Source organism: Passer montanus, unplaced genomic scaffold (assembly GCF_014805655.1).
Source record: "Passer montanus isolate IOZ18808 unplaced genomic scaffold, ASM1480565v1 scaffold41, whole genome shotgun sequence".
NCBI lineage: Eukaryota > Metazoa > Chordata > Aves > Passeriformes > Passeridae > Passer > Passer montanus.
Window position 1 is genome coordinate 7,495,566 of NW_024368930.1, and position 17,315 is coordinate 7,512,880.

The 17,315-nt window shown below is 59.5% G+C and overlaps 1 protein-coding gene across 1 annotated transcript; it reads left to right on the top strand.

The window, feature by feature from the left end:
* The first annotated feature begins 293 nt into the window (after positions 1-293).
* On the top strand, positions 294-16,858 carry DNMT3B (DNA methyltransferase 3 beta). The gene is given in 21 exon segments (XM_039719207.1): positions 294-343; positions 1,068-1,144; positions 1,568-1,845; positions 5,338-5,464; positions 6,154-6,257; positions 7,358-7,441; positions 7,911-8,102; positions 9,217-9,375; positions 10,160-10,267; positions 10,886-11,027; positions 11,358-11,486; positions 11,897-11,941; positions 12,307-12,386; positions 12,649-12,761; positions 13,107-13,290; positions 13,532-13,616; positions 14,159-14,304; positions 14,463-14,664; positions 14,667-14,905; positions 15,527-15,612; positions 16,717-16,858. Coding segments are annotated over 19 exon segments (2,472 nt in total). The 5' UTR covers positions 294-343; positions 1,068-1,144; positions 1,568-1,740.
* The last annotated feature ends 457 nt before the right edge of the window (positions 16,859-17,315 follow it).

A 17,315-nucleotide genomic window follows, 5' to 3' on the forward strand; every position in this document is an offset into this window, starting at 1 on the left:
GGGCAGTGGACGGGACACACTGGGGCACCGGGGGGTGAGGAGTCGCGGCGGGGAGGATGTGGCGCCCCGGGGGATGCGGGGCCTGGGGGAATGCGGGACCCCGAGGGCTGCGCGCCCGATGGGCTCGGGGGGCCTGGCGGGTGCGGTGGTGCTGCGGGCCCCGCGCTCCCCTCCCCCGCCGTGGGGCGGCGAAGGAGGAGGAGGAGGAGGAGGGGCTGCCCAGCACGGGCAGGGTTAAAACGCCATGTAATCGGAGCGCGGGGCTGTCGGGGGCCGGCCGGGGCGCGGGCAGCGGCGAGCGGCGGCGCGGCCCCGCTGGACGGCGCGTCCCGCCGCGGCGCAGGTGAGCGCTGGACCGGGGGCACCGGAGGGTCCGAGCCGGAGCCGTGGCACATCCTCGTGGGCGGCTTTGTTGTCCGCGGCGGTGGCGGGGGACAATGAGGCGGGAGGGGAAGGCGGCACGGGGCGCACCGGAGCGCCGCGGCGGGAGCGCCCCGGCCGGTCTGGCGGCCCCGGTGCCCGGTAACCGGGAGCTCGCGGCTTCGCCCCGGGGGCTGGGACAGAGGGCAGGGCGTGGGCCCGACCGCCACTTGTTGCCGGCACTCGGCTCTGGGGCGTGCTGTAGGGATCGCTGCCCGCACAGCTTCGGGCATGGTCCCCGCAGTCCCCCTGGTCCCGCCCACCCCTCCGGTCCCGTTGCAGCTTTGGGAGTTTCCCGCGGAAGCCCCGGGGGCGCGTCCCGGGACTGTCACGGCGGCGCCGGTGCGGGACCCCCCCGCGACCCGCGGGGCCGGGCCGGGGCTGAGCCGGGGCTGAGCCGGGGGCTGCGGCGGGGGGGGCCCCGCTGGTACGGCCCGGGATGGCTGCGGGGCGGGGGTGGCTCGGGGGGGCCGGGGTCCCCCTGCCCGGCTCGGTCGTCCCGGGCAGCGCCGCCTCCAGGCCGGGGGCACCGTGGGGAGCTGCCGGGGGTACCGGGGCACGGTGGCGCTGCTGCCCCGGGTCGAGCACCTTTGTTTTCGGTTCTCGGTCGGGGGATCTGACAGCGCATCTTCCCTCTCTGTTGGCAGGAAAAGAGGTTCCCGGCGGCGCCTCGGGCGCGAAGCCTCCCCGGGACCGATCCGGAGGGACGGGGTGGCCGGAGCAGGTATCGACCGGAGGGCTGTGCTGGCATCCGCCTCCTGCCGAGCCCGCGGGGAGCCTCCGGGGAGGGGAGATCATCGGAGAAGCAGGAATGAACTCTTCGGAGTGGCCCCAGCGTGGGGCACAAGTCCCAGGAAGCCGGGAGAGGGGAGCGGTGGGGGGACCCTGGGCGAGTGGTGGTTCTGGGGCAAGAGGTGCTCCTGCACCGACCTCCCTCGGAACGGGAGAGGGCAAGGAGGGGGCGGCTGCAGCGTGCTGCCCTGAGCAGTACTGGTACTCTCCTTTCCTGCCTCAGTTTCCAAATTTTTAATCAGCTGAGGAGGAGGGAGGCCGGGTATCCCAGTCCCGCCTCTGGGGCTGCACGGGGCTGGACGGGCGGCCGTGGGGACAGCGAGGTGTCATTGTCATCTTTGGTCCTCTTGTTCAGGGGGAGAATGAAGCGGTGACGACTCCGGACAGAAGACTGGCCACCTCTGAGAGAGCCTCACCTGTGCTGAGAGCCCCCAGAGCCCCCAGAGCCTCCAGCCCTGCCCGCAGCTACCGCCCGCCGGCAGCCCCTGCCCCACGCCGGGGGGCTCGGCCCGGGCGCATCCCGGCGGGATGAACATGGTAAAGAGCCCGAAGCCGCTGGAGCAGCGGCTGGCGGGGATGGTGGCTGTCCGGGAGACGTCTCCAGCCTGGTCTGCGCTGGGAGAGGAGGGGCCGGTTTGTGTTTTGTTTCTTTTCTTTAACCCGGCTTTGCTGAGAGGCAGCGGGGAGAGCCGGGGTGGGCGCCGAGGGCTGCGGGGGGAGCGGAGCGGGGCAGGAGGAAACCGGGGGAAATGGAGGGAAGTGCCGGAGCGGGAGCGCAGAGAGGCCAGGCACAGGAAGCGGGCAGGGGGAGCCTGCCCTTCGCCCCCTGCCCTTCCCAACGAGCACATCTGCGGAATCCGCGCCTTTCTTACGGAACTGCCAACCCAGCAACTCCTTTCTTCCCAGGATTAGAGGGAAATGTTCGGTTTGGGGAGACTTAAAGGCCATTAGTGTGCACCACAGCCCAGAGCCAGCCCGGCCATTAGGGTCCTTTATTTCTTTTTGTTATTCAAACAGGGCTTGGGCGATGGCTCCATCCCAGCCATGGGTAAAGCTTCCCTCCAGCCTTTTGATATGCATGCCCCTGTCTGGAGGCAAAGTCCGAAACCTCCCCACCTCCTGGGGACATGCACCTGATAACAGGGCGGCCTCTTTTCCCAGCAAGGAAAACTGAAATCAGCCTGGGCCAGGCTGGAGGAGCAGCCCCGGGAGCAGGGGCAGGGGTGCAGTCCAGAGCATGGCCCGGCCAGGTGAGCCCTGCCCACCCTGCCCTCCCTGCCAGGTGAGCCCAGCCATCCTGCCCACTCTGCCTGCTCTGCCTGCTGCAGGGTGGCCAGCAGCCGTGGCCAGGCAGGGACCAGAATTCTCTCTAAGCAGTTAATGCTGTGGCATGGTCTTTAACCAGTTTGGCAAATCTTAAAGAAACTGGTATTGCAAAATGAGGGCGGGCTGTGGAGTCAGTGGGTTCATTGTCTCCTCGGGTGGGATTTGGCTGCAGGGCACGTCCTGGTCACCAGGCAGTGCCGGGGCTGCCGCTGGTGCCGGGTTTTTGGGGAGCTTTTGGCAATGGAGCTGGAATTGTGCATTATTTGCCTCCTCATGGATTCCTGTCTGGAGTGCATGGCTGTGGAGCAGCCGGTGTGTTTGCAGGGCACTGGGCAATGCAAACACTGCAGGGTTGGTCTCCCATGAGCCAGCCCATGTGAGGGCAGTGCTCTGTTTCTTATTATTAATGCCCTGAGTGCACATGTTGGTGTGCTTCTGCGAGGGGAGGCGAGGACAAAGAACCAAGCCTTCCTCCCGAGGAGGAGGGGGTGAGCTCACAGGGATGTGGCTCCTGCAGGGGACCCTGGCTGGGCAGCGGGCAGCAGGATGGGCTCGTGTGCCTGCAGCACTTGGTGCAAACAGCAGGAGCAGGGGTGGGAATTGCAGTCGTGCTGCACAGGACTAGGATTTTGGGAGAGGCACTTTTAATGAGCAGTTTATGCCATGCTCTGCTGTTCCCTTTCCCGTCAGAGGATGGTGGCAGGATGTCCTCAGGTGATCCTGGGCAGTGCAGCTGGAGAAGGGCACGGACCAAGCAGGGAGCTGACGTGCCTGTGCTCACGGCAGGGCCTGTGGCCCGTGCCATGGACCCACAGAGCTGTGACCTGCGGGTCTCTGCTCTGCCAGCCAGCAGCTCCTTCCAAAAGAATAACCCTTTTTTTCCCCACTTTATAACAGGAATAAAAGCTGTGTGGGAGCTCCCTGAGCACGTGGCAAAGCTGAGCTTGGGGCATCAGGTGTTCAGTCCTGGCTCTGTCCCTGGGGAGACCTGGCCACTGTGTCACCTTAGCCCTTCACTTCCCCAGTGCTAGGCTGACAGGACACTCTTGCCTGGTGTGCTGGACATGAGGCAGTCGTGGGGCTGAGGAAGGAAAAGCCATTTTGAAGTGCAAGTTTGAACTTCCTGGACTCAGGTTCCTGACAAAGGAATGAATGCAGAGGTTGAGAGTCCCAGTGGAGTTTTGTGGGTGTAGATGTTTGGGAGGGCTGGGAGATATCCTTGCCTGCTTCTGCCCTCCTTGAATCTTGCCTGCCTCATGCAGCTCCATCTCCTTGTACCCTCTGGTTCAGATCACCCCCATGCTGGGAGAGCAGCCTCCCTGTAGGGATTCCCAAGGGAGATTCACTTTTTGGTGAGTTTTGCTGGTTTTGGTGGCAGCATTGCTGCCAGTCATGGCTGCTGCTGCGCTGCAGCACTGTGGGCTGGGGAGGGGGAGCAGACCAGGAGGAGCTGGCCCTGACCTGGCTGTGCTGTGCCGTGGTGGATTGCTGCATCCTGGAGCATCTGGGGCCATGTGGGACCATCCGCCGGGGCCGGGGGCAGGCGGCGAGTCTGGGCAGCTCCCAGGAATTGTTTGCTGGGTCCGGGAGCAGATGTGCTGCAGCAGAGGGATTTCTGCACACACAGCTGTGGGGGGTTATGCAGTCTGGTGCCATTCCTCTCCTCCTCCCTTTGTCCAGGGGGGAGGCAGTATGTGCACCGAGGTTTCTGCCTGTGGAGGTGGGCGCTGGACACCTGTTTTTCTTTGTGTTTGAGTGTTACCAGGTTTTTAACTCTGCCCTCTGCGTCCAAAAACATCAAACTCCAACTGGTCTTTGTTTGTCGGAGGTGCTGACAGATGATTTCAAAGCAGAAATCTCAATTGTTAGGGCAGTGCTTGGAGGCGACGCAGAACGAGAGTGACATAGAAGGGGCTGGAGCTGGGGTCTCTGGGGCTGAGGGAGTGTCACTTTGGCTTCCTAACAGGGCTGTAGGTGGGCAAAGCCCTGCAAGCTTCTCAGTGCTGCTGAAATGACTGTGCTGCTGAAGAGGCAAGTTGTAGCACAGACCCATAGCCCGGCAGTGAGGCAGCACAGTTCATGGCATCCGGCTGCCTCTGGGAGAGCTGGGAGCTCCCACTCCAGAAAACAGGAGCCAGGGAGGGCACCCAAGGGAAGGCAGCAAGCAAGGCGAGCCCCAGCTCTGCAGGGGACACCCGGGCAGGGGCTGCCAGGATGCACAGCCCCCTGCTCTGCCCCTCACCCTGGGGCAGGAGGAGTTTTCTCCTCGGAGAGAGTTTAATGCAGGCTCCAGGACTTTGCCCCCCATGGCGGGCTGCCTGCCTGTCCTGCTCCAGAGGGAACAGCCCACCCGCCTCTGGGCGTGCTGGGCAGCTGGAACACGGGGAGGCTGGTGGCCCAGGGGTGGGCTGGCCCCAGGGGTGGGCTGGCCCCAGGGGTGGGCTGGCCCCTGGTTTCTGCAGGGTGGCCGGGAAGTGCAGCTCCTCCCCAGACAGGGTGAGCTGGCAGCTCCGAGCCAGCATGCAGATGTTGGGGGAAAACCTGGTGTTTCCCTAAGGATAAGTGGGTTGCATCTGGGACCTCTTTTAGATGGAGCTGATTGACCTTTAGGGCCACCACGTTTGTATGGAGGTTATGTGCAAGTGCTGTTTATTTCCCAGCACCTTTAGTTGCATCGCCAGTCAGACCCTTCTGCTAAGGGCACAGAGTTAAAGCTGGCTCAAGGACCTCACTGTCTGCTCTGCCCTCCCTGGGGCTTCCTTGCACAGCTGAATTTCCTTTCCATTCTGGCTTCTACAGGCAACCATGAAGAAGGACAAGAGCCACGGGCAGGATGAGGCAGACTGTAGGGCAAAGCTGATCCTCATCAACAGGGACAATGCACCTGGCGTTGTCCTGGAGGCCAATGGGAAGCCCAGCACTCCAGGTGAGGGTGACCACACTGAGCCCAGAGTGCTCCAGGCATGCACAGGGATGGGGATGTCACAGCCTCTGTCCCATGCCCTGCTGGGAGATGGAGTGCTGTGGCTGTGGCCAGAGTCCCCCCATGACCCCAGTGGATTTCTGTGACCCAGGAGCACATCCAGGCCATGCTGTGGTTGTGGGAATGGGTGCCACACTGGGATGCTGGCTCTGCCCCCCATAGTTTAACTCCCATGGAGTGAGGAAAGCAGGGGAGCCCCTCCAGCCTGAGGGGTGCCAATGACCTGAGGGGCTGCATCGCTGCTCCTGGGATTCTCCAGTCAGGGTTCCCAAATCCCACCTCTTGGGTTCACAAGGTCCTGCTGTAAATGACCTGGTGACAAGCCCAGAAGAGCTGGCACGTGGCCTCCTTGTGCCTCTTGAGCTTTCAGGAACAGGGGAGTGGATAAGAATGTCCCCATGCATGCTGCTAGTCCCTCCCAGTTTTAGGGACAGGTGGGTGATCTGGGGCTGTGCTGCCACAGTGGGGAGCCCTGGGGACACCTCTTGTCTCTGCCCCCAGCCACGTTTGTCTGAGATGAGGTTTTGGTGCCTCCAAATTGTGCTGTGGGAGCAGTGGGAGGCTGGGGCATGCAAGGACACGGCCAGGAGGGCTTGCAGAGCCTGAGGCTGCTCTGTCTTGTCTCTGCACAGATTCCAGGGGCCTGGGGCTGCTGCCCCTGAAGAAGGAGAAGAACAGCAATGGAGACCTCTCCAAGGAGGACCTGGCCTGGCCACTCGATCTGCAAGTGCAGAGGGTAAGTGAACACCTAGGGTGCTTTTTGGGGGCTGTCTGTGGGTGGTATCTGGTGCCAGGATCCTCATCTCTTTCCCTCTGGGCTTCTCTTGTGCTCAGTGCCAGAGGAGCAGTCCAGTGATGAATGCAATACTCACAGTGTAATGTTTTAATTTTTAAATTCCTGCTTCTCATGATACAACAGTAGGAGGGGGTGGTGTGGGTTGCAGCAATGGCCATTACATGTTGCAGCAGCCTAATAAAATATGCTGATATTTTCTTTAAAGTCTTGGCTGTATTGATACACTGGAGCATCTCATGCCTCCCACTGTTGGGGTGAGCTACTTTTAGCTGCTGTGAGGCTGGACCTCAATTTCACTCACCCTCTTTTGTTGACACACCTCCAGGGTCTGGAAGCATTTTTGCCTTCTGGCTTTATTGTTTTGAGCTAGAATTAAAACCCAAGGCTGGAGATCTGCCTGAGATGAGGCAGCTTCCAAAAGAAAGAGCCATAAATCCAGTGGGTGAAAATTGATCTTTCCCACTGTTTAGTTTGGGGGCGTTTCACTGCAAAATCTCATTTAATTTTGAACCTCTGTTATGCTGGGTGCAGGCAGCAAGTCTGGGATGGGCTGTAACTCTGACCACCAGGGAAGGGCTGCCCTGGGTGCTGCTGCAGGGCTGCTGTGGGAAACAGCACCCATGGGAGAGTGAGAGCATCCAGGGTGTGAGAGTGGTCCATGCCTGGGATGTGGTCTGTGGTTCTCCTGGCATCCCAGTCCTCCAGCTGTGCCTCCTGCTCTCTCTATCATTCTGGGTGCAGTGGGCTGCAGCAGTGGGGCTCCTCAGCCTTGCAGAGATGCTGTGTAGTAGAAAGTTACCCACAGGGGCTCAGCACAAAGTGCCTCCAGCATCCATCTGTCTCCTCTCACCTTCCTCAGGGCACTGCCCGTGGTGCTCAGCCCCATGAGGCACAGAATGTCCGTGTCCCTGTGTGAGGAGGGCACCCATGCTGTGCCCCCTGTGTTGTGGTATCAGGTGCAACCCTGGGGCAGGGCTGGGTGGAAGAGCAGCCTCAGGAGAAGCCTGAGGCAGAAGCCCACCCTGTGCCTCCCGTTGCAGGCAGGGCGGACCCGGCAGGAGATGCGGCTCAAGGACCCAGCACGCAGTGTGGAGCCTCTCAGGGACCTGCCAACTCCTGTGAGGGTGAGGGTCTGGCAGGGCCAGGGCTTCCCTGGGGCTTCCCTTGTGCTCCAGGGACCTGCACTGCTGCTGTGCCCTGGTCAAGTGTCTTCAGAGATGGTGCAGCCTGCCCGTGCCTCAGTTTCCCCTGTGAAGGGGTGTTTTTGTGCTGTATTTTGCCCCTGCTATGAACTGGGTGTGTTGAGCACCCTGGGGTGGATTTGGGACAGGAAAATGGGAGGGGGCAGTGGTGCACCGTTTGCTCTGGGTCTGGCAGGTAGAAGCAGAGCAGTTCTCCTGCAGATGCCCCCATTAATGGCTCTCCTCTCTATTCATGGCTGCAGTGGTGCCCTCACTGCCTGGCTGCCCCTCTCCGATCCCAGCTGCAGGGCTGGGGGATGACACGGGGCTGGGTGTGATGTGGGGAATGGGGGTGATGTGGGGCAGGTCTCTGCTCCCCCTGCACTCACACTCCTCTGCCTCTGCCATGCAGAGCTCCAGGCGTCGCTCCGCCGTGCCCACGCCCGTGACCATCGACCTGACGGAGGAGGAGGACTCCCAGGACTCGTCCCAGAGCAGCAGCACACTCTCGGGTGGCAGCTCCCAGGAGGGGCAGAACGGCTCTGCTGAGCTGGGGGCCGAGGAGGCAGAGAGCAGAGACATGGGCATGGCCCTGGAATACCAGGTACGGAGGGGCTGAGCTCTGCTCCTGCACCCAGGGTGGTGTGGGGCAGGGATGAGCCTCTGTCACTTGTCCCAAAACAAACTGGGAAACCTCAGTGCTGTTTCTCCTGCCCACCCTTCCCTGCATGCCTGATGGTGCCAGGCTGTCTCCATCTATCAGGCTTGGGGTGCTTTGGGGACCAGCTCTGCCAAGCTGCCACTGGTGCCACACGTGGGCCCCCCGAGACACACGAGTGTGCCGTGTGCCATGCTCAGACAGGCAGTTGCATGTGCAGAAAACATTTCTGTCGGGGATGCTGGAGAGAAGCAAAGCTGCTGGGGCTGCAGAGCAGGATTCGGTGCCTGCGGGCCGCAGGGCAGGGCCCCAGACTTGCAGGAATTGGGCAATTGCATCTTGCTGCATAATTAAGTATGTAATTGCAGAGCAAAGCTGGGGAGGAGGGCTCTGCAGGCAGAGAGGTGACTTTTCTACGTGTGAGGTTCCTTGCTGTGCACAGCACCCAGCGTGGCCTGCGACGGGTCCCACCAAAATTCTTGGCTCTTTTTTTTCTTCTGTTTTAGCTCTGCCACATTTCCTGCTCTCCCCAGCAGGAAAAGAGGAGGGTGGGTGGGTGTCCTCTCCCTGGGTGCAGCCACACCACACAGGCTGTGTGTGAGTCCTGTGAGGGGGCTGTTCTGTGCCAAGGAGGAGCCTCATCTGCTGAGGGCACCAGGAACAGCCTGGGTGCAAGGCTTCCCCGTGTTTGCAGAGACCCTGGGAGGGCAGGCAGGAGTGGACACGCACGGGCCCGGTGCCAGGTGGGCTGTGCAGGATGGAGCACGCACCACGCCGTGTGCCAGGCACGGGCTCAGCACGGGGCTGGCACACACAGGCCTCCCCACCAAGCTTCAGCAGGGATCAGGGCTGGGATACAGTGCTGCCAGGGGGGAATGGCTTGGCCCTATGACTGAGGGAGGGGTTGCAGTTTTTGGAGATCACTGCACAGAGGTTCCACACGCGTGACACACATGGTGACACACCAGGGCTCTCCTGTGCTCCAGGGCTCTCCTGACCAACTGCCCAGACAAAACGGGGAATTTGTACTTCTCGCTGATCTGTTGTGTTGTGCTTTCAGGATGGGAAGGAATTTGGAATTGGGGAGCTTGTCTGGGGCAAGATCAAAGGCTTTTCCTGGTGGCCTGCGATCGTCGTCTCGCACAGAGCCACGGCCAAGCGCCAGGCGGTGTCGGGCATGCGGTGGGTGCAGTGGTTTGGAGACGGGAAGTTCTCCGAGGTAAGAGAGAGCTGGGACTCTGTTTTGGCCCAGCCCAAAACACCCTTCCCTGCACGTCTCTGCCCCACTCCTGAGGCTGGCTGAGGGGGGTGGATGTGCTCCTGCAGCCTCCCAGGCCTCCCCTCCCAGTGTTAAGCATGGCCAGGCCCTGGCAGGTTCTCATGGCTCTGGTGTCTGTAACTAATCACTGGTAGGTTGGTGACATCATTCAGACATGGGGACATCTGTCTGGCCACTTCAGAGGGTTTTGTCCATGCTCCAGAGCTTTCCCTGTCACTCACTGCCTGGGGAGGGATGTGCCCTCAGAGCCCCTCATAGAATCAGAGTATCCTGAGTTGGAAGGGACCCACAAGGATCTTCGAGTCACACTCCTTCCCTGCACAGGACAGCCCTAAATTCCCACTATATGCCCAAGAGTGTCATCCAAACACTCCTTGAGCTCTGTCAGGCTCCTGCCATGACCACTTCCCTGGGGAGTGTGTTCTAGTGCCCAACCATGAACCTTTTCCTAATATCCAATGAGGATATGTCCTATATCCAATGAGGACACCAACCCCTCCCACGCTGCAGGCAGGAGGGAGGAAGTGCTGTGCTGGTGTCAGGCCAGCAGTGCCAGCAGAGGGTGCAACCCACCCGTCCTTGTCATGCTGCTGCTCTTGGCAAAGCTGCCACTGGGCTTCCTCCTGTGGCCGCAGTGCTGGAGCTGGGGACTGCACAGTGCTGGGGGCATATGGCCAGCAGGGCATTCCCATCTCACAGGTGAGGTCTTGGTGCTCTCTCCCAGGTTTCTGCAGACAAACTGGTGGGACTGATGGCCTTCAGGCAGCATTTCAATTCCTCCACGTTCAACAAGCTGGTGTCCTACCGCCGTGCCATTTACCACGCTCTGGAGGTAACCACCAGGGGTGGGGGGTGGGTGAGGAGGTGCCAGATGAACCAGCTGGGCTGGGGGCCAGTGGGAGGGGTGCAGCACAACCCTCCTTTCACTGCTGAGATTATTTCCAAGTGCAGCTGTGGGGCCAAATTCTGCTTATCCTGAGGGTTTTGGGGCAGCTGCTGCTGCTCCAGGGTCTCACTGCTCCAGAACCCTGGGCCAGACTCCCTGGGAGGGCTTGGACATGGCAGTGCCAGGCTGGCCAGAGGTGTCCCAGGTCAGGGCAGGATGCCCTTTGAAGTGCAGACCCACAGACATCTCCTCTGCCTTTTCTTCCTGGCACTTGCCATGGAGCAGAATCTGGGCAAGAGCTTTGGCTGGGCTGTCCCTGCTTCTGGCTCCGTTGGGGCTGGTGGAGGACAGATGGGCTCATTGCAGGGATGGAGGCAGGGGCTGTGGCTAAGGGCACACCCAGAGTGGGAATCCATCAGCTGCCACCATCCCAGGGCCACCAAGCCGTGTGTGTGTGGGTGCTGGGTGAGGAGGGGGCCTGGGGCTGTGGCCCTGGCAGGCTGTGGCTGCTCCCCTGACAGAGACCACCCTGTCACCCTGTCCCCTACTGCCCATCCTCATCAGGTGGCCCGGAGCCGGTCGGGGAAGACGTTTACAACTGGCCCCAGGGAGTCCCTGGAGGAGCAGCTGAAGCCCATGATCGACTGGGCAATCACTGGCTTCAAACCCCTGGGGCTCAAGGGACTGCGGCCGCCCAAAGGCTCAGGTGAGGTGGTGGCATCAGCTGGCTGGGGGCTGGCATGGGCAGTGGCACTGGGGGCTGCCCCTGGCTGAGCCTGCTCACCCTGTGCTGTGGTCATGCCAGACCAGTCCCAAGGGGATCCTGGGGCTTCTCTCTGGGACTCTCAGTGGCACTGCAAAAAGCTGAGGCAAAAGCCCCATGGAAATCAGACCTGGCAGAGCCTTGTGCCATGTGTGAGGACCTGGGTGGCCAGGAAGGGTCCTGCTGGGGCTGGGGTGAGACCTGGGCAGGCGGTGCCCTGGGCCAGTCCTGAGGCTGGAGGTTTGTCCTTAAGGAGGTTCCTTTTCCTTGCAGAGAATGGGGTGCTGAGGAATGGGACAGAGGAGGTGGTGTCCCTTGAACAGTGTCCCCCCACCAAGAGGCTGAAGACCTACCCCTGCAACAGCAGCAAGGAGCAGCGTGTGGAAGAGGACCAGACCCGAGGTAACCAACAGAGAGAGCTGGGGAGTGGCTTGGCCTGGGCTGTGCACCCCAAGAGCTCTGGGAAACCATCCTGGCAAAGGGCTTGGCTCTTCCCAGGAGCCATGAGCCTGGTTTCTGAAGGGAAAAGCTTTTGTGGTCTGGTGGTGCTGACTTGTGCCTTACAAGACACCAGCAAACCCAACTGCAAGGCATGGGCTGGGCCCATCAGTGGCTCAGCTTGGAGCATGACCATGTGCTGCTACACTGAGCTCTAATATCTCCATCAGTCAAGGATGTGGGCTTTGCACCAAAATCTCAGCAAAGCTGGAGTAATTCTAATGTAAGAAATAAGGCACCTGTAAGCAGAGTGCATTTAAAGTTTGTAACAAGGAATGATAATGTCTTTTTTTTTTCTTTTCAAATTTATAAAGAGCAAATGGTTTCTGAAGTCACGAACAACAGCGGGAAGCTGGAAGGTAAAGACTGGCCCTGTCTCTCCTTGGAAGAGGTGTGAGGTGCTGGGGGTGCCCAGCAAGGGTCGTGGGTCCCTTTTCAACTGCACCATGTAGGAGGGGAACAGGGTGCTTGGGGGGACAGGGTGCTCAGGGAGACAGGGTGCTCATGGGCACAGGGTGCTCAGAGGGGACAGGTGCTGAGCAGATCCTCCATGGGAACCACAGCCACATCTGGATGCAGTTCCAAGGGCAGCATTTGAGCGCAGCCTTTATCCAGCCATGGCTCCAAGGCCAGGCTCCAGCCTCTGCAGCCTGTGGTGGGTGTAAGGGGGCCCTGCCCTGGGTGCTCCCTGCCCTGGGTGAGCGCAGCTCTCTCTGTCCCACAGAGAGCTGTTTGTCCTGCGGGAGGAGGAACCCAGCCACCTTCCACCCGCTGTTCAAGGGGGGCCTCTGCCAGACATGCAGGGTAAGTGCTGCTGTGCTGGGGCCTGAGGGTGGGGCTGGGATGCAGCCAGTGCTGCTGGGACAGGGGCTGGCTGTGCCAGGTCCAGGCCATGCTGTGTCTCCCACGGAGCTGTCCCTTGGCATGTCCTCACCACATTGAAACACTGAGGATGTGCATCCCCAAAATCTCGGCGTGCGCTGGGAATGAAGCAAAGCTGTGTTCTCCACCGTCTGAGCAGGGTTCCTGATCCTCTGTCCTCTGCTCCTGGATGTCCTTTTGCTAGGATAGATTCCTGGAGTACTTCTACATGTATGATGAAGATGGGTACCAGTCCTACTGCACCGTCTGCTGTGCTGGCAAGGAGCTGCTGCTCTGCAGCAACGCCAGCTGCTGCAGGTGAGCCCCATGTCTCTGCTCCTGCTGGAAGCAGGATCCTCCATGAGCCTGGGCAGGGGCGTGCTTCTCCCCAGCTGGCTGCCATGCAGCATATCCCAACACAGCCTACTTGCCCTTACTGAGCTGGGTATCACCTGAATAAGCCCTGTGGAGGTTGGCTGGAGACTTACCCATGCCTTGATCCACCAGCTTGTGTTAGCAGCCCTAAAAACCAGGGCACTGCCTGGAAAAAGATCCTGTAAAATGGTGGGGGCTCTGGTGCATGGCAGGAGAGACTCCAGGAGAAGTTGGGGTGACCAAAGGGGTTGCTGGGGTGACAAGCACAAGCTGTTGTGGTTTGGGCAGGTGCTTCTGTGTGGAGTGTCTGGATGTGCTGGTGGGGCGAGGGACGTCATCCAGAGTAAAAGAGCAGGAGCCCTGGAACTGCTACATGTGCCAGCCCCAGCAGAGCCGCGGCGTGCTGCAGCGCCGGCAGGACTGGAACACACGCCTGCAGGACTTCTTCACCAGTGACAAGGGACAGGAATATGTAAGGGCTGGGGGCAGGGAGCCTGATGTGCTGGGATGTGGGGAAGAGGGTCACTGAGGGCAGGGTGAGCTACCTGGATTTTCTCTTCCCTCTGCCTTGGTCTTGTTCACCCACCCTTTCCAAGGGTGCCAGGCTCTTGGTCCTGCAGATGCTGTCCTGAAGGTGCAGGTGCTGCATTCAGAGCCTAATGGGACAATGCAGCACTGCCAGGGCTGGGGCTTCATGGCTGTCTCCATTGCAGGCTGCACCCAAAATCTACCCAACAGTTCCTCCAGCGAAGAGGAGACCAATTCGAGTGCTCTCGTTGTTCGATGGGGTGACAACAGGTGAGGCAGTAGGGAAGCACTGCTGGGCAGCTCTTAGCACTGGGCATTGGGCATGAATCATTCCGTGGGCTCAAACCTGTCTCTAAAAGCTTGGTGGGGAGGAGGGGGTGACAGCAGTGACATCCCCATCAGAAGAGGGATGAGGGCAGGGTCTGCCTTTCCTGCTGGACAGGGTTGTGGAGGAAAGCAGGGATGGAGGGGAGGGCATGTGTGGGCACCTCACAGAGGTATTCCTGCTGTGCCAAGTGTGATCTGGGGTGGCTGGTTCCCTTGAGAAGCCAGAGCTGTGGGGACACCAGTAACCTGTACTCTGAAGTGCCTGAGGGCAACTGGTTTGGTTCAGTTCACTCAGCTCTGGCATTCTGCATTCTGGGAGCAAACCTGCCTGGAGGAATGGGTCAAATAAAAGTTTACTCACCCTGAAGTGCTGTTTGACTACACCCACCTAGGACATCCAGGAGCGACCACATCGAGCGGTGCTGACGAGGGAGACTTGGAGGCTAAAGAGAGCAGTGTCACCTCAGACCTCTGTCCGTTGGCAGGGTACACGGTGCTGAAGGACTTGGGCATCCAAGTGGAGAAGTACATTGCCTCAGAGATCTGTGAGAAGCCCATCGCCACGGGCAAAGTGCGGCCCGAGGGCAACATCACCTACGTGCACGATGTCAGGAACATAACCAAGAGAAATGTGAGCTCTGCTTCTGTGGGGGCCTGAGGGACATGGCACCATGGGGGCATGGGTCTCACCCCGCCAGCTCTGGGACAAGCTTGTGCCCTGCCCCATCGGGGAGGAGAGACCCATTTCTGTGGCATCCCCTAACGGTCTGGATTGTCTATTCTCTGTAGATTGAGGAGTGGGGTCCTTTTGACCTGGTGATCGGTGGCAGCCCCTGCGACGACGTCTCCCTTGTCAATCCAACCAGGAAGGCGCTGTTTGGTAAGGCTGCTTTGCCTCTGCTGGGCTGCATGCCTTGGGATGTTCCTGGGCTGTGGAGCCACTTTATGGGTGGTGGTTCAGCCCCAGGCTGTATTGGTGATGGGCTATCTCCATACCCATCTTGGTGGGGAGGGCAGCCAGGCCCCCCAGCCCGTGCCCCAGCTGGTCCCAACCTGCTTTTTCTGCTCGGCTTTTCCCTGCAGAAGGAACCGGGCGGCTGTTCTTCGAGTTCTACCACCTGCTCAACTACGCTCGTCCCAAGGCGGGCGAGGAGCGGCCCTTCTTCTGGATGTTTGAGAACGTGGTGGCCATGAGGATCAACGACAAGAGGGACATTTCCCGGTTTCTGGAGGTAGGGATTGCTGACAGCTGTGGGAAAGGCGTTGGAGCAGGTGACATTTGCTGGGCTGTGCCGGGTGTGAAGGTCTGGCTGTGGTTTCCTGTGGCCCTGATGGTGGAAAACCCCCTGCCTGGTGCACATGCCAAGGAATCAAGTTTAGTCTTGGCTCTGGATCCTCCCCTCTGGCTTTCATCAGGTCAAACCCAAGCACAAGTCCTCTGGGGGAGGGGTTTTGCCAGCCTTTCAGAAAGCATCTGTTCCCAGCAATGCCTGTTATTTCTAGGGAGAGGGGGGTCAGGGACTGGGAAGGAGTTTTAACTCTGTGGTAGCCAGGGTGAGTTGTGAGTCAGCAGGGACCACTGGTGTAAAATCACCATTGAAGGCTGATCCTGGTTCCTGGGAACCAGCACTGAGCACCCTGTGATGGGCAATAGCTGCTGGCCATGGCCTGGGAGCTCATGTGGCCACCCGAGCTGTTCTCTGGTGTGAAACAGGGTTTGTGGGAGCTACAACATTTTGAGGATTTCCTAACTACTTAAGTCCCTGCAGTGCAGTGGGAAGGCCTGTTCATGCAGGAGAGAATCAAGCCAACATTTTTTTCTAATTTTTATTTCCCCTCATTTTGGCTTGCAGTGTAACCCAGTTATGATTGATGCAATCAAGATATCAGCTGCCCACCGAGCTCGTTACTTCTGGGGCAACCTCCCTGGGATGGACAGGTAATCAGTCAGTCTGCTGTCCTTGGATCTCTCACGGTGGTTTTGGTTTGTTTTGTAGTGCCCATTCGGGTTTTTTTGTCTCCCTGGCGCCAAGCCCAGCTCCTGGGAGCAAAGAGCTAGAGCTCCCGCATGGGGCAGCTTCCCTGCAGTGATGTGCACACGATAATTAATGCTCTTACTAATAAGCAATGATGAGACTGCGGGGGAGAAGTGTAGCAGCATCCCCTGCCCTGGCCCTGAAGGTTTTGGAGGGAGGAGTGATGGGGCTTGCTCAGGGTGCTCTGGTGGGTCTGGCTGGGGGTGCACACATGGACTGCCTTTGGGGTCAGGCCCAGGCTGATGTGGGGTGCTGTATGGCAGCCCTTGCCCTGCTCAGTGCCTGGCTGTGGTTTATGGAAGGGAACTGAGTGGCTGCTGTGGCTGTGGTGGGTGGTGTGGAGGAGCTCACACCACAGCCAGCAGCTGCTGTGGCAAAGCATGAGTGCACCCTGCTTCACACTTCACACCCTGAATTCATGGCAAAATACAGCAGAAGGACTGGGAGCAGATAAATCCAATTAGAAGCAGTCCATTACACCAAGTATGTGTGATAAAATCTGAAGGTTTTGCACAGTGGGTGCTTCTGGCCAGTAAACACAAGACTGGGGTTAAATAATTTTGCTTGCTTATATTTAAATTGCCAGTATTTGTTGGAGTTACCACTGAGCTAAAGGCATTTGTAAGTAAAATAACAATTCCAAGCCTTTGTCATGTGAAATGGCTGTTGGACTTTCATCTGTCTGATTGTAAGGGAAGTGCCCAGCCCATGACTCAGAGCTACTCAGTCCTATCTCCATGGAGTAGCCCTGGGGCAATGCTTGCAGAGGTGCTGCTGAGCAGAGGCAGGCTGGATGCCCAGCCACAGGAGCCTTGCCAGGAAATCCTACAAGGTGCAGGCCACTGGGGATGGTGGGAAGCCACGGCCTGGCCCCATCCAGGTTGTGTGGGGCTGGAGAGCTGAATCCCCTCCCCACAGGAGATTCCTGATACTCATTGTCTTTGGGTGGCCTGGGAAAGGGATTCCTGCTCCTGCTCTGCCTCACCTGTCCTGCCTCTGCTCCTCAGGATCTTTGGCTTCCCCCTCCCCTACACGGAGGTCTCCAACATCAGCCGTGGGACTCGCCAGAAGCTGCTGGGGGGATCGTGGAGTGTCCCTGTCATCCGGCACCTCTTCTCCCCACTCAAGGATTACTTTGCCTGTGAATAGCAAACGGAGCGTCCCTCGTCTCTCTGGTAACGACGCACAGCACCGGGAGAGGGACGGGCACGGCCACCGGACTGCCAGGGCCCTGTCCCCAGCGGGGCACGGCAGCCTGGCCCCACGGGAATGTCTGTAACCAAAGAACCTGGCAGGGCAACTTCTTTAAAGGGACTAACAGTGATCCCTAGTAGGAAATGATGGACGAAGCTTTAATTACCCAGCACACGAAGCTCTATGCATCACTGATGAGACGGGAGTCTCATCCTCCAGAGCATTAACTATTCCTGTTTAGCCTGGAGCTGGGAAGTCACCACTTGCTGAGCAGCCAGTGTGCGGGCAGCTGCTGGGGAGCTGCAGGCAAACCTGAACTACAGTGAATTGGTGCTTTTCCTAAACAAACAAAACCTCTTGAAGTAACTGCCAAAAACCCCCAAACTGTAGCAGCAGGTGTAAGGGACCCTGC